Genomic DNA, 15476 nt, shown 5'->3' with positions numbered 1-15476 from the left:
TTTAGCACACATGCTTTACCGGGACACTCAATGTCAAAGGACATGAGAAACGACCTAAGAGGTCGAAGTGGTCTAGTTACGGCTTAGTAATGAAACTGGGTGATTACTTCCCATCCTATACATACAAGAAATATCACGCACAAGATGCGTAGAATGTAGAACCTACACTGAGGTTCACATCAGAGGGAGTAGTGCGTGTTGTACTCTTTTTCCTTCATCATGGTTTTGTCCCACTGGATTTTCCTGATAAGGTTTTAATGAGACAACATGAAGCAACATGAAGCGTTCTACAAATCCTGTATGGTTATAGCATCCAATGGGGAGTGTTATAAATCATGGAGTGGATTGCCATTAACCAGACCCGGTCCAAGACCGGCCCAATACCTAGAAGATGGAGAGACGGCCAAAGCCCTAGAGAGAGGAGAGAGAGAGCCGACTTCAGGAGAGAGAGAGGCGGCCACAAAGCTTGGAGAAAAAGAAACTCTTTCTTTTTTCTAATAGATGTAATCTTTCCATTATTATGTATTAGTAGTTTTCCTAATTCGAGTGAGTTTAGGTTTTGGATACTTTCCATTTATCTACACCTTGTAATCTTTATATAAAGAAACCCCTCGATTTACGCATAAATATTTAGGCTCTTAGCTCTCTGTTTACAACATTTTGGACTTTCTGATGGAGAATATAAACTCAATTATTCATAGCCGTCCAGTTAATCGACAAAGACACGTAGCACATTACGTAAAGCCGGCGCATTACAAATCCAAAACCCATTCACCTAATGCCATTTGTCATTTTCCAGTCAATATATTTATTTTAATGATTTTTCTATATTTTCTGGTTTGCTATTCATGATTGCATATTTGCATTGACCACCCTAGCCAGCCACCCCCACTACCACCGCTACGTCGCGGTGTCATTTTTCTAATAAATAAAAAGCGAAAATTACTCGAATTAAAACGAGCGAAGAAAAAAACATAGGCAACCATACGGTAGCTAACAGAGTAACAGCCTAACAGTCTGATGAACATCCAATTGGTACAATTGAATAAAACTAACGAACTTAGTAATATTAACTCAAATTAACTTTTAACTATATATAGTTTTCCTTTTGGTCTTGCGTCACCACAATTTGAAAGGACAAAAAGAAAGAAATTGAAGACATCAGTTGAGCCACCACAACACAGTTCCACAATATATGTTAGCCTTTTAGAGCCTCAAGAACTTCGTTAACAACCAACCAACCCTAATTCTCTATGTCCAGTGTTTGTTTTTAGGATTATGGTTTTGCCCAGAGGCGGACCTAAAAATTAATTTAAAGAGTGTTAAAATTGTAATTAAAAAGAAGAGAAAAGAAATTGAAAGTGTCATGTGGGGGTGGGTGGGTTCAACAAATGCGTTTTACAAAAAATGCCAAAGAATTTATGTAGATTTTTCATACAAACAAATATTTATAAGGATTTAAGGGGTGTCATGTCATGTCACACCCCATTTCCCTTAATAGGTCCTCCACTGGTTTTGCCATTAGTTATATAAGTTTTACATGATTCAGTTGTTACATCACGTATTCTTGGAACACTAATTCTGTGTTTTGATTTGGTATGTTATCTTTTTCTATCTTTGTTAGACTGAGTAGTTGATTACTTTACTTGGGACCAATGCTAATTTTTTTTCCTTTCTATGTCTAGTAGTGGCCCGATGAATATGAAAACCCGAAGCCTAACAGAAACTAAAGGCCGCTTGTGAAAAAGTTTTAATACAAAATTGCAGGATGAATATAAAATCTGTTACCAATAAGCCACAACTCAACGTCTTTACTATAATGCCAAAGAAAACTATTTTCAAATGAAGGCCGATAAATTATATAATTTCTGTCGGCCGGAAGCTCAAGCTTCCATCGCTTGGTATCAGGGCTGGCACTGTCTGTGTCACACACCAACACAGATGATAAAACTCCTGTATATATGGCTTGAAACTGCTGATGGGAGACCAATCCAACAAGTAGAACAAGAGGTTGCAATGTTCTAATCCCACATGATATGTGACGAAGGGCTACAAAAGGCTGATGGATAAGAAAAACATCTGAAAATGGCCTCACCACCATGCACCATGCACATATACTGCTGACATTACGCATCATTCTCAATTTGGATTGGTAATAAATAGTTCTGTATCTCTTGGGCTCCGTTGTGGGCTTTATGGTATGATAAAAATTCGTAGTGGGCTTCAAAATTTCACAGAAGAGGAGCCTCTTCTTTTGATGGCGGGCCTGGATAATAAACAAATTTAAAGAACATGAAATTTTGAAAAGACAAAAGTAAAGAAAGAAAAAGACAGCGATCGAACAACCACAACACAGTCTCAACAGCTAACTAACTAACCCTAAGTTTCTGTTTCCGCGTTTTAACCATCTCGAGCCATGAGCCACTACAGATCGTACACGTGGCTTTGATCGCGCCACACTCTCTCTTTTCTTCTGATTATAATATTTAAAAAAATCCCAAAAATTTGAGCCCTTCTTTTCTCTCTCTCATCATCTCCTGTCTCCTTGCTCTGTTCTACCGCCGTCGCCGCCGTTCTCTCCTCCGCCAGATTCACTTCTCTCCTCCATCGCGGGACTCATTATTACCTCCTCCGGTTGTAAGGTTCGAAAAGCTTTATATTGGTGTGTATCTATTGCTTTCTTTTCTATTCATTCGTTCGTTGTATCTCTCTACGCCTCTGCTAGCTCGATCATAGCTTGAATATTATTTCTCTCTATTTGCTAATTTAGACTTTGAATCTCGGATTCCTTTGAAATGAATTTGCTAATTTCAATAAATTGCTAATTTAAATTTCAAATCGTTTCTTCTCTTTTAACAGTTTGGTTTAAAGTTTCCGGGCACTCAGCTCAATCAATGCTCATTGACCTGGTAACGTTTTGGCGCAGAGTTGAGAAGCTTGCCAGTGTAATAATAATAATATTATCTCAAGGAGCTTAATAGCTGAAGATTAGGTCTTCAAATCAATGTCGGAAAGTGATATGGCCATCATTAAACCAGAGGTAAGTACGTATAATCTTTTTTTTTTTTTTTTCATATTCACTGTATATTGGACTTTGTTGTCATAAATCATTTACTACAAAAAGACTTATGCTAGTTATCTCATGGCTCAATTAATGTTTAGTGAAGGGATAAGAGAGGGTCTGTTAGATATTTTTTGCATCTTTTTTTTTTTTTAAGTTGTGATTAGTCTCAGTTTTCATCATATGGGTTTTAACAACTTAACATGACCTTTTAGTGGTTACAACATGTATTCTTATAATACTTGATGTGTTTTTTTTTTTTTTTTTTTTTTTTTTTTTTTACTGTTACTATTTATATTTTTGAATGTCTAGTTATTTACTTTACCTTGGAGTAATTCTATTTTATTTTTTTCTTTCTGTGACATCAACACAGATGATGAAATCATATATATGGCTTGAAACATCTGATGGATCAATCCAACAAGTAGAACAAGAGGTTGCAATGTTCTGTCCCCTGATATGTCACCAAGCGCTACAGAAGGGTGGTGGATCTTCCAAGAACAATGCAATATCTCTTCCACAGAAAGTCAATCCTGCCATGTTAAGCTTGATTTTTGATTACTGCAGATTCCATCAACTACCTGGACGTTCTAATAAGGTTTACTCAATATCTTTCAACTAGAAACAAATGGTGACATGATGATAATAATAATAATGTTATGAGCCTTTTTTTCATAGAGTTTGTAATTACTATTTAGGAGCGTAAAGTTTATGATGAGAAATTCATGAGGATGGATACAAAGCGGCTATGTGAGTTGACCTCGGCCGCTGACAGTTTACAGTTGAAGCCTTTGGTTGATCTTACTAGCCGTGCGCTTGCACGGATTATTGAGGGGAAGACCCCCGAGGAGATACGTGAAATATTTCATTTACCTGATGATCTTACTGAGGTATGTATTCATCTCTTTTAAGGATTTTACATTCTCATCTCCATCTTTATTTTGATTTTTCTTGGTATGATGTATCAGGAGGAGAAGTTAGAGCCTCTGAAGAACACGATGGATGATCCACGTATACGACTTTTGAATAGGTTGTATGCTAAGAAAAGAAAGGAGTTGAAAGAAAGAGCAAAACTTAAGGTTTGTTTAACGTTTTACTTAGGAATAAATTATGAACTTGGTTTGTAAGATTGAACTTTTGCAGTAAGCTTTATACTTTTTTTTTTTTTTTTTTTTTGGTATTTCTATGTCCTAGAGTATAGAGGTTGAAGAGCGTGTGGACGAGCGTTCTGTGGATGACCTTTTATCGTTTATTAATGGCAGAGGTACTTTTTTGGCATCTTCATAACTCTCCATGATGCCATGTTACCACATATTGGTTCATGTATTTAGCCTACTTTGTTGCTTACATTAACACTAAGCTGTTTTAATAAGGCTAGTTTCTGGTTGCTGAGTTCCTGAGTATGAGATTCTCACTGTCTTGTGCTGTAATCTCTTCGACTATTTATCGTTTATTAATTAATATCTTGGGCTTATCTTTTGCAGATCACAAGGTGGTAAATACTTCCAAGAGCAAAAAGAAGAACAAGAAAAGGAAGGAGCATAAAAATGGAACATGCAAAGTTTCCAACAAGGTTTAAGCTAGTTTCTCTGTTATTTCTCTTGGTTGGTAGTAATCAAGTATCTGAGTGTCTTCCTTGTGCTTAGGATTCACATAATTTGCATTCTAAGCAACGAAGTGTTGATGAGACTTCGTCCAGCTTGGGAGGAGTATCTAACTTGCATAATATTGAAGATGATATATTTTCAAAGAAGGCTGAGTTTGAAGATGGTTATATAGATGATGAAATTGATCCAGCTTTGAAAGAAATGCTTGACAGGTAAGTGTATCACTTGTTAGTGTCAAAATATACTTGTACAAACCACTTGTGAATTATAATAAAGTATATAATAAATGGTGAAAACTCATGTAAATCACAGGGAAGTAGAGGATTTTGCTCGGAGACTGAACTCAAGTTGGGTTCTATCGGTAGGACAAGAAAGGCAGCCTGTGCACTTTTCCATTAACGGCAATGGGGACACAAGACGATTGACAGGTACGCACACTCTCTCTAATGTAAAATGTATCATAAAGGTGATGCTGTACCATACTGTGTCTTGGATATAGCTATAGATGACTGATGGAAGATTGTTTGGTTTAACTCCGTTTTGAACATTGAAGGTCCAGCTGCAAGACACAAATGAAGCTGATGTTGACGCTAGCCTAATGGCTGGAACAGTTTTGGTGGATCTCCACATTTAGATTTGTAAGCAATTAGAGAGAGTGGTGTTGCGTTTCTCCTGTAATGTTTTTTTCCCACAGTATGTTTTCTTTTTGTTTCTTCTTGGTTAATCCTATAGAGTTTAGGATGCAGTTTTGCTTTTCTTTTTTGATCAACCTTTGTATACCACTTTTAATTCAGAACGGCTGAGAGAATCAACTAGTTAGTTACATTTGCTGTACTTTCTTAAAACTAAAGAATAATAATTTGAAGTTTCTTTAAGTCATCACAAGCCTCTTACAAGCTGAGAAAAGAAAGTAAGTCAAAGCAGCTTAACCTCACAGGAACGGGTTTTACAAATATTTACAGATGTGATAAAAGATCTTTGCAGCTTTTATGTTCTTTTTCTTCTTCCTTTGTAGCTTTTTCAGGTGATGGATGGTGGGGTTACTCACACAGCTTGTGGTTCTGGATGGCACGCTTATGCCAGAGTTTGGTGGAGTGGATCAGGATGCTTATCATGCCTAGTCCCATCCCCGTGCACTGGTGGATCAGAGCAATAATAAGGAAACAAAAAAAAAGAAAGAAAGGATTATCTCTTTATTCAGGATATCATTAGTGCTTACAGGTAAAGAGGGAGGAGGAGATGAGTGGTTTGATTTGTCTTCAGTTACACTTGGTGAAGCCTCAGATCCTCCAGAGTATGACAAGGTACCAACAGACCGAGAAGAGCTGGTTCTTGATGTTCCTTCCTCCTCCTCCACCCCGCTTTTCACCTTTGAACTTCCACTCAGCATATCTGAATTGGAGCTGCTTCGCGAGGACACAAGCCGCTGAAAGTCGGATAATAGAGCTGAGAGAGCTCTCACTTCATCCATTCTACCTTTCCTACATTTATTGTACACATACATGTGTCAGTAACAAAGCATCTACCAATGTTTCTATATATATAGCTATTGAAAAAGATAACAACCTTGTGTGGATGAGATGTCCTTTGCAGATAAACCGAATGCAACAAGTAGGAGATGCGTGTTGGCATACAAAGATGGCTTTCCTCGACCTCAGTTCCTCCATTTTCCTGCAAGTTGATCACACACAAATGTCAGATTCAAAAATGAAAAATGAATAAAAAAAGAAACAGGTGAAGCCTAAGACACAATACGTTGAATAGTGTTTGTCCGCAGTTGCTCCCATTATCAACTTCCTGACTTTATTCTCATGTATCATCTTCACAATCCCCTTCTCTATGGAGTCCATCTCAACGCACAGCTTCTCTGCATGGACCTGCATAAACAAATCTCCTTAGAAATGACACATACTTCATATCTCATGAGTATGTGTATTAGCTTGCATTCGGTTCTCTGTTCGGTTCTTTCTGTTCTAGAGGGTTCCGATATTTAGAAAATTTAGTTTGGTTAATTCGGTTTTTGGTTCGGTTTAGGTAACAAAGTTGAGAACCGGCTAATATTCAAGGTAATTTCGGATCCCATTCGGTTTACTGAGGCAAATTCTGAGGTACTCATCAACACATACCCCTTTCTTCAGGCAAATTCTAAGGTACTCATCAAGAATCTTGTCTGTTTTAGCCTTTTGCTTTTCTCTATATGCTATCACTAACTCTTCATCCACCGTTGCAGCATCAAATCTGGTACCCACTGTGGAATAAGTAAAAAAATAAAGATCAAACCCATTGACTCTTTTGGATTTGTATTGAGAGGAGAAAGAAAACTTACAAACAGGAATCATATGAGGAGGTTGGTGAACAAGAACGATGCAGATCTTGTTCCCTTGGGAGTTATCTATTGCCCATGTTAGATTTGACTTGTTCTTGGCAGTTTCTCTCCCCACGGCAACGTATATTACCTCCTCCATCACTGCTGCTGCTGCTTCTTCTTTCTCCATGTTCTTCTCTTTTGGGAAAAGTGGTTGGAAGAATGGCTGGTTCGTTTGAGACAAGAAGCTGTTGTTTTCCCGAATGTTTTAATAATGTGGAATCAAGAAAGAAGATTTGATGAACGCATGTGTCATCCCTCTCTGGTGTAACTCTGTTCTTTCGAATATTCCATCTGGAGTTTGTATTATTATCTCTTTGTCTGTGTGTTTTTTTAATTTCCATGCCCTTTGAGGGTCAACGACCTAATCAAACTCAAGGAGGTAACAATTTTTTCAGGACCCTTTCGTGCCTGTTTCCGAAGTCAAATAGTGATGGTTTCTTAATTACATTACGACCTCTCTGAATATTCAATATTTGTCTTCTTTCTATCAAAATGATTCCTCTAATCCCTTCCTTTTTATATTATTTTAGAAGCATTATTAGAAACTAACCTTCAATTCAATTGTTATTATCAAAATTATGTTAGGCAACTCTAGAATCATTCTCATACCATGTAATTAAAAACTCTTTTCTCACTAGACTAATTACATACACTGTCATTATTCATTAAAATAAAACTTATAATAATGTTCGAACATGTAGTATAACTCGCCTATATATGACTGATGTAGTTAAAGCGGTCAAACTTAACAGGTTTGAGTAAAAACATTATGAGTGCACCGTGCAGCAGATGAACATATCGTTTAGTTATGAGTATGAAGATGAATTGTCGAACTGATCATATATTGCTTTAAAAAAATATATATAACAAATTTATGAAGTGAACAATATTTAAATCAATACTTTTTTTCAAAATACTGTGACAGATATTCGTTGAAGAGATCGTTTGATTTTGTGACAGACTAAATGCAACATTTTTACATCAGATTCGCAAAAGAATTCTCAAACATGTAATATATTGCTTTTAAAAATATTTATAACAAAGCTATGAAGTGAACAATATTAAACTAAGAATTTTTTAAAATCAATTTTTTTTTAATATTTTAATAAGATCATGATCAAATTATGCATAAATCTGTGCAATATTTCGACCAATCATAAAACTATACAATATTTGAAACTACATATATGTTCAAAATTATTAATCTTAGTTAGAAAAACAATTAAAATCGACAGTAATTTAGAAAAATACATTAAATTTCCGTAAACAATGCATGATATTTGATTATGTCTTTCTTCCGATGATTAATTATCATTTCCGTAAACAATGCATAATTGATACAATCAAATTATTAATTATCAAAATCATCGGAAGAAAATCAAGGATTTGGTCAGTTTAGATTTTACAAACGTATCAATCAGATCTTAAATTTTGGAGTCAAGTGTGGAGTCAATTCATAATTGATTTTCTTCCGATGATTTTGAAAATCAAGTCAATATTTTTCCCTTGGCCTACAAACAGTTTAATGCCTAGATTGACAAGGTTTACTTCCTCAGATTTCTTATTTTATACATCCCAAATTTAAGCTATTTCTATATGGTTTGAATTAATTCCTTATTTCTGGTACAAATATTTGTAATTTATAAGCTATAGGGAATGTGAATATTTGGTCATATACTACAAACATATTAATGCCATCGGCTAACTTTATTTCCTCAGTTTTCCTTATTTTACAAATTAAATTTATTTATTTTTGATAATCCAGGTAATCCGGACACTCCGGAAGGAACCCGACTAGCGCCCAATTAAATTTATTTGGGATTACCTAAGAATATTATGCAAACCTTGCTGTACAATACTATTTATCAAGTTTATAATCAATTCATAATCTTCACTAAATGAATTTTTAGAACCATCAAGTAATTTACCTCAATTATAGTCGTTGAGAAACATGTTTCCATATACGATTCAAGATCCAATTTTTTCCTAATTTGAGAGCTGCGTTTTTTAAAACAACATGTGAAAAGACCAGTTTTAAAGTAAATTGTACGGCAAGTATGGAAATTTTAATTAGTAAATATTTGCTACTATAATTTTGGCTATTTGTTTTCATCACTAAAACTCTATATAAAAATGCAGTGTCTGTAACACAACTCCTCACCACATCACTCTTTCCGAATCATCATTAACAAAACCAGAAGTACACCAATGGCGGACTTTATAGGATTCTAAACGTAGAGTTTTTAAGACACTTTTCAGAGCAGTCGTAGTTTTCTTAGTTTTTTATTTATTTTGTTGACTTATTATATAGGACATGCTTTCACATTTTATTGTTTTATCGCCTATGTTTCGTTTTATCTTATATTCATATTTTATTTTCTGAAAGCAATAATTATATTGCAAATATTTTGTTTTATTATTATTTCATAATTAATTTTATATAAGTTTTTTTTTACTCTTATAGATTCATTTTCACGAACTATACTTCAATCACACAAAACAAATAACACAAATTTTAAAAAACTTCGAAGCTTACTTTATTTACATATCCACAATTTCGTTGAATCCCTTAACATAAATAACATGTAATATTTGTGTCTATGACTTTTACATTTCTAATATATATATATTCAAACTTATAATTTCTTTAAGTTTTCTCACTGTCCGCGGGGCGCCGGGTGATCACTGATCACCTAGTTTGGTTTTAAAATATATACTTCAACGATTTGGTCATAAGTTTTATATCATATTCCCACCACATGTCAAGGTCATATTTATTCTGCTACTTTAATTTTTATAAAGCTTAAATAAAATTAATACTTAGTAAGTTATAATAAAGCATAATTTAGAAAGACGATAATATATAACAAAGAAACATATTACAGAAGATTGATTCATATCAAGTACCAACCAAACACCGGCTAGTGATAGGAAAATGGGTGGATTATTACAAAACATCAGAAGTCATAACCATATATTAAAAATTAAAGTCTCCAACAAAAATGCATAAAGACCCGAGCTCGGGTCTGGTTCAATGTTTTAGGAGCTTGAAGCTTGAAGCCATTCTTGGATTGCAGATCGAAGAGCAAGATTTGGAACCAAGCTCGCGTGAGGAAGTCTTTTGTTTGTCATTGGAGAAGTCTCGTGTCCTCTATTAAACCAACCGCGTATGGCTTCTCCTTCATATGTAAAACCATCTGCTGCTACATATGGATCCTCCATCACATCCTACAAACATAATATTGTTTTTATTTTTATGATTATAACGTTTTGATCATTTACAATGTTTCTTTTACCTGTGTAATGGGACATATGAAGTACTGAGGCGGTTCACGGTCCTTTGATGGAGATGCTTCCTCTTCCTTGCACCTACTCTTATGCTTTGATACTTCGTTAAGCTCTCTCTTCAACTCTTCGTGTTCATCTCTAAGTCTTCTCAAAACTTTCATTGATAAGCTATACTTTCCTTGAAGGTTTGTAATCACCGTATTAGACTCAGCAATTCGCGCCTCGCCTTCTGATCTCATCTTTTCCATCTCTTCTTTGGCTTCCTTCAGTGACTTCTCTGTTTCTTTCCTACGCTTCAACTCATTGAGATACAAATTCTCCGATTCTTTAGCCTACATTAATTGTCATAAATGAGAGTTAGAAAAATTTATCCCAAAATTTAAAGAAACATGTCAGAGGAACTTATTTTTATACCCTTTTGATTGCATCAGATGCAGCTTTTTCAGCTTCCTTACGCTTAGACACCTCTAAGCGTTTTTCCCTATTTGAAGTGGCAGCTTCTATGAGAGCTACTTGGATCTGAACATCATCTTTAGCCATACTCGAGCTTGCAACACTTTCAGTTCCTTTAGTTATCTCGGATTGGGTCAAGGAACTTGACGATGTACCTTCAGCATACAAGTTATCTCTTCTCGTAGCTTCTCTGCATCAACATTATACCAAAAAAAAAAAAAAACACTTGTGTAGTGTGAATCACAAGAAAACCTCAAAGACCATAACTAAACAGTGACTAAATTCAACTCAAAATTGGCCAAACCTTGTACATATTAGGTATCCATTGCAGGTAAACCATATATGACAAGTATCTGGCGCTTCTCTGCTAATGCAAATAGCTTTCTTGGAGTGTAGATCTTTCATTTTCCTGCAAAATCAAGAAGTCTTTACTTGATCAATAAAACCATATTTAAGATAGCTAAAAGTTGACTCTATGCTAATCAAACCAGTTACATTGTATAGTTCCTATCAGCTGCTGCCCCCATGACAAGCTTCTTAGCTCCACGCTGAGATATCAGTTGGAGAATACCTTCCTCTACTGAATCCATTTCCATATATATCTTCTCTGCGTTGACCTAATTAATTCACAAAATTTAACTTGACGCTCAAGAAACCAAAACATCTTTTGTACAATCATAAAAGATAGGGATGATAAAGATAAATCATACATTCATTTGCCTGCATATATTAAGGTACTTGTCCAAACTATTATAAGCTTTCTCCTTTTCTTTTCTATAAAGCCGCAGCTTCTGCTCGTGGAACATCTCTCCCGCTTGAAATGAAGAGAACACAAGATTCAATCATTTAAACCAAAAATATCTATTAAATTTAAACAAAACAATTGCTAAGTGATTTAAATATACTTACGGGCTGAGATCTGCATCGGTTGATGAACATAGACGATGCAAAACTCTCTGCCTACAGTGTTCTGTATCGCCCAAACAAGACTTGACTTGCTCTCAAGATCTCTCGCTACCACTGCTACATAAACCTTCTCATCCATCACCATCTCTCTTTTGCTAACCACCACTGGTTCACTTCTATCGCTCCCACACAATCTTAAAGAGCCAACCAATTTCACCGTTTCTTGGATCGGAACCTTTAACGTCATGGTCACTCCTTTCCATATAGAATCACACAATGAACGAGAAATTAATACATATGATAAAGATTTGATCTAACACGTTACTTGATGAGCCAAGCTAGTCACACCCATAGAAGTTATATATAAAGAGAAGAGGAAGGTTTGGATTATAAATCACAACACGTTACTTAATGATAACGTATCCGCGTTGACACGTTCCATAGCCTTATCACAGAAGGTGAAATGAATAATGTATATTAGAATACTGGATAATTTTTTTGACGTTCAAACATGACTATCCAAGAATATGATGAATGTGATAGTTTCTGTGTATGGAAAGAGTAATGTCGACATAATGAAAGCGATATCAAAACATCAAACATAAGTTAAGACAATTTCAGGCGTATCCTTCAGAACTAGTGTCGTCAAAGCTGCGTATGATTGCTTACTTCAGCTCTTATTTTTCATGTGTTTTTACGGTTGTGTCCATGACAGTTAACCGCTTAGTAACGACCTGGTCTTCTTTGCCGCGTGATAATTAGTCTTAATCTTTAAGAACTTAATCAAGATCATCAAGGTAACTTCCACAATTCTAGATAATCTAAAGAAATTGTTATTTTATTTCATGTGAAAGAGATAGTTCTTGTTACTTACAATTTAATATATGTAAAATTTCCAAGCAAAAACATCACCAGTGAAATCATCATTTCAAAGTTAAATAAATTGCACGACCATTGTCCAGTATAGAACATGTCTTTCTTATTACAACAGAATCAAGAGAAAATTTTAAACACAAATCTACGCGAATAACAGTAAGTTAAACGTAAGTGAAAGTAGAAGTATTTTACTCCAATGGTTTGACTAAAGGTTCATTAATGTTTATATACTAGGAGGTTTGAGGGTTTAAACCCTAGAAAATGCAGATTATGGAGAAAAAAAAATTTCAAGAGATTTACCATTGAACATAGATCTTATAGGACGGTTCGGAGTGACGCATTCAGACGTGAATTTTCATATGGTGGTAGAATTGTCGTCTATATGATCGTTTATATAATATTTCTCATCGTTGTAATAACATAATTAATTAGACGTTAAAAAAACGTAAGTGAAATCACCAGTTCAAAGTTTAATGTATCAATGTACATAAAATGTTATTCACATTTGGAAAATTTGAACACAAATCTACACAAGTTAAAACTAGCCCTCTGATTACGTAGACTCTATAAGAATGTGGTAAACGGGCCAAGCCTCCGGATTATGTATTTTTTTTCCTCAGCCCATATACGGGCCGTACGGGACATGCTATTAGTAGCATTAAGCCTTCTGGACGGACAAAATTGCTACTGAGTTTTATATGTCGAGTGTCGAGTGTCGAGTGTCGACCAAGAAAGATCTTACATTTCCATAAGTATATTTATCATGAAGTATTCTTTTTGTGTACCCAATATTATGTTATGTCCTGCATTTCAATTGTTGGATTTTCAATTATTATTTTAAACTTTCTTATACACAAGCATTATAATTTTCGTCCCAAGCAAAAATAAAACATAAATTTATATTTAGTAAACATATATTTTCTTATGTTAGCCAACAAAAAGATTTAGGACAAAGTTATATACATACAGTTGGAACATAGTTGGTAAGACTATGATGACCATCTTCTTCCAATTCTAGTATTTGTCTTGTTCGTGGGTTTAGTAAAGATTTATTAGTCGGCACGTACATATATTCTATTCTATTGCTATCTGGATAAAAAAAAATATTAATGACACTGATAATGTTTTGTACTACATATTTAATGAGTACTTTATACCTGTTTTAGTAAGAAACATATACATCGCACTAACCTAACTCAATTATTTACAGACATTTCAAAGTCTTCTAAGCTTGTTATATACAACAGCGGATATATTATAGAGCTAATAGGATCGACACAATATTATTGAAATAAGCATATATAATTTATTAATTTATATATAAACTCAGCTAAGTTAGTTGTTAATTAAGTGCCTGTATCAATCACATTATCTGACATATTATAACGAGGATGGCGTTAATTTAATGGTGTGTATGCTTCGAAAACAGCCAATTTTCGGAGATTGCGAATAAGATAATTAACAAAAGGTTATATAAACGGATAATTGATTAGTGGAAACAAATATGAAACCGTCCACTAGTGATGTTTTAGTTTCAACAGAAAAAATATTCACTCTTCGCATTTTTATCATTTTCCGGACATATACGCAACCATGTTGGTTGGATCGATTGCATGCTGATGACATATCACTTTTTTTTTTGTAATGAAATTGTAAGTGCTTATATTTATCGAAAGTTTAGTCAAATATGACGACTTTTAAATTTTAATATATCTTCACCCTTTTCTGTTATATATATTGTAAAGTTTAAACCATTATGCTAATAAGCTAAATTATATCAAAAGTAAACAAACTTAATACTGCTTGTAAAATTTAAAGGTTTATATTTGTTAGATATAACGTTATAATGTACCTTTGAGACAAATAGCACTATAAAAAGACAATTTAAAAGGTATTGAGGTTGGGGGGATCCAATGTGGAAAAAAAATGATTGGTATATATCCTTTCACATCATAGTTTTTTTTTTTTTTTTTGCTAAAATGTTAATATCATTAGAAATGAAAATAGAGCTTACAAAAAGGAAGTTCTAAGGGAATGTTTCCTAGGCAAAAAAATAAAACAAGGAAACATCACTACAACTGATTAAGGTAAAAAAACGATACTCATCTCAACCATTTAGACAGTAGAGAATTGAAGTTCCCTCTGCCTCTTCTTCCCAGAATAATGAGCTTAATCTCACGATCGATCAGTCTAAAAACCGCAGATGCCGGGGTGAAGCATTGATTGTGAAGGGTATCGTTTCTTTGTCGCCATATGTGATATAAGGTTTATTTTCACATCATAGCTTTGTTTTCTAATATGTTTCCTTTTTACTATGTTTTCAAATATGTTGGGTACATATGTAAAGAAAACACAGTCATTTTTCTAATATATATGTTGGCTAATGCAAAATAAACCTTCGTAAATCGCAGATCATCTTAAAAAGTACGGAATTGTAATTTAGACGAGTGTGCTGCGTCTCTGAAACTGTCGGCATATAATAATTTCAAAATTTCAATTGATTATAAATGATACAAGGGTATATCTTTCGTTTAATGGAATGATCATTATTATATTTCACAATGGACATTTTAACTACTAGTGCATATAGTGCGAAATAAAGTTCTAAACATAAAATATTTGCATTTGCATTTAAAGAAAAATATTAAAACTCAAACTATATGAGTAGATGAAGCATGATTATTGGAGGTTTTTAGAGTGAGGTTCTTAACTGAATATAAGAATTTTGAGAGTCGGTTCTTAATTTTTTTAGTTAAAATTTAAGAGACAGATTTTTATATTCCGCTAAGAACCCAACGGTAAAAAACCCCAATAATCATGCTACTCCTATTAGTTGTCAAAATTATCAAAGCTGAACATCGTTGAATATTTTCACATTATGCCGATTATAGTACACGTCAAAGTCGTATCATAAATA

At 34.2% G+C, this 15476-nt stretch overlaps 3 protein-coding genes across 5 annotated transcripts; 1 reads left to right on the top strand and 2 right to left on the bottom strand.

The window, feature by feature from the left end:
- The first annotated feature begins 2486 nt into the window (after nt 1–2486).
- Nucleotides 2487–6929, top strand: LOC106312727 (SKP1-like protein 21). Of its 2 annotated transcripts, none has more exons than XM_013750347.1 (11): nt 2487–2642; nt 2860–3040; nt 3435–3659; nt 3760–3951; nt 4030–4140; nt 4256–4325; nt 4546–4634; nt 4708–4880; nt 4981–5108; nt 5156–6818; nt 6899–6929. In XM_013750347.1, exons 2-10 carry the CDS (start codon nt 3005–3007, stop codon nt 5179–5181), a joined length of 1050 nt encoding a protein of 349 aa, XP_013605801.1. In that variant the 5' UTR covers nt 2487–2642; nt 2860–3004; the 3' UTR covers nt 5182–6818; nt 6899–6929. The 2 variants fall into 2 exon arrangements, with proteins under 2 accessions (XP_013605801.1, XP_013605802.1); XM_013750348.1 differs by having other exon boundaries at nt 2489–2642; nt 4981–5096; nt 5222–6818.
- Nucleotides 5688–7484, bottom strand: LOC106312728 (U-box domain-containing protein 33). Of its 2 annotated transcripts, XM_013750350.1 has the most exons (6): nt 6995–7484; nt 6795–6916; nt 6424–6545; nt 6235–6339; nt 5888–6149; nt 5688–5804 (listed from the first exon to the last, which is right to left on the bottom strand). In XM_013750350.1, exons 1-6 carry the CDS (start codon nt 7161–7163, stop codon nt 5709–5711), a joined length of 876 nt encoding a protein of 291 aa, XP_013605804.1. In that variant the 5' UTR covers nt 7164–7484; the 3' UTR covers nt 5688–5708. The 2 variants fall into 2 exon arrangements, with proteins under 2 accessions (XP_013605804.1, XP_013605803.1); XM_013750349.1 differs by having other exon boundaries at nt 6795–7484.
- Nucleotides 7485–9958: 2474 nt separating this feature from the next.
- Nucleotides 9959–12012, bottom strand: LOC106312726 (U-box domain-containing protein 36). Its single transcript, XM_013750346.1, has 7 exons — nt 11687–12012; nt 11488–11591; nt 11273–11394; nt 11082–11186; nt 10739–10967; nt 10333–10656; nt 9959–10264 (listed from the first exon to the last, which is right to left on the bottom strand). The coding sequence occupies exons 1-7, from the start codon at nt 11928–11930 to the stop codon at nt 10076–10078; spliced, it is 1317 nt and encodes a 438-aa protein (XP_013605800.1). The 5' UTR covers nt 11931–12012; the 3' UTR covers nt 9959–10075.
- Between the last annotated feature and the right edge of the window lie 3464 nt (nt 12013–15476).

The sequence above is a fragment of the Brassica oleracea genome, chromosome C8, assembly GCF_000695525.1.
Source record: "Brassica oleracea var. oleracea cultivar TO1000 chromosome C8, BOL, whole genome shotgun sequence".
Classification (NCBI taxonomy): Eukaryota; Viridiplantae; Streptophyta; class Magnoliopsida; order Brassicales; family Brassicaceae; genus Brassica; species Brassica oleracea.
Note: the sequence above shows the minus strand (reverse complement) of the source record. Positions and strands in the feature narration are given on the sequence as shown.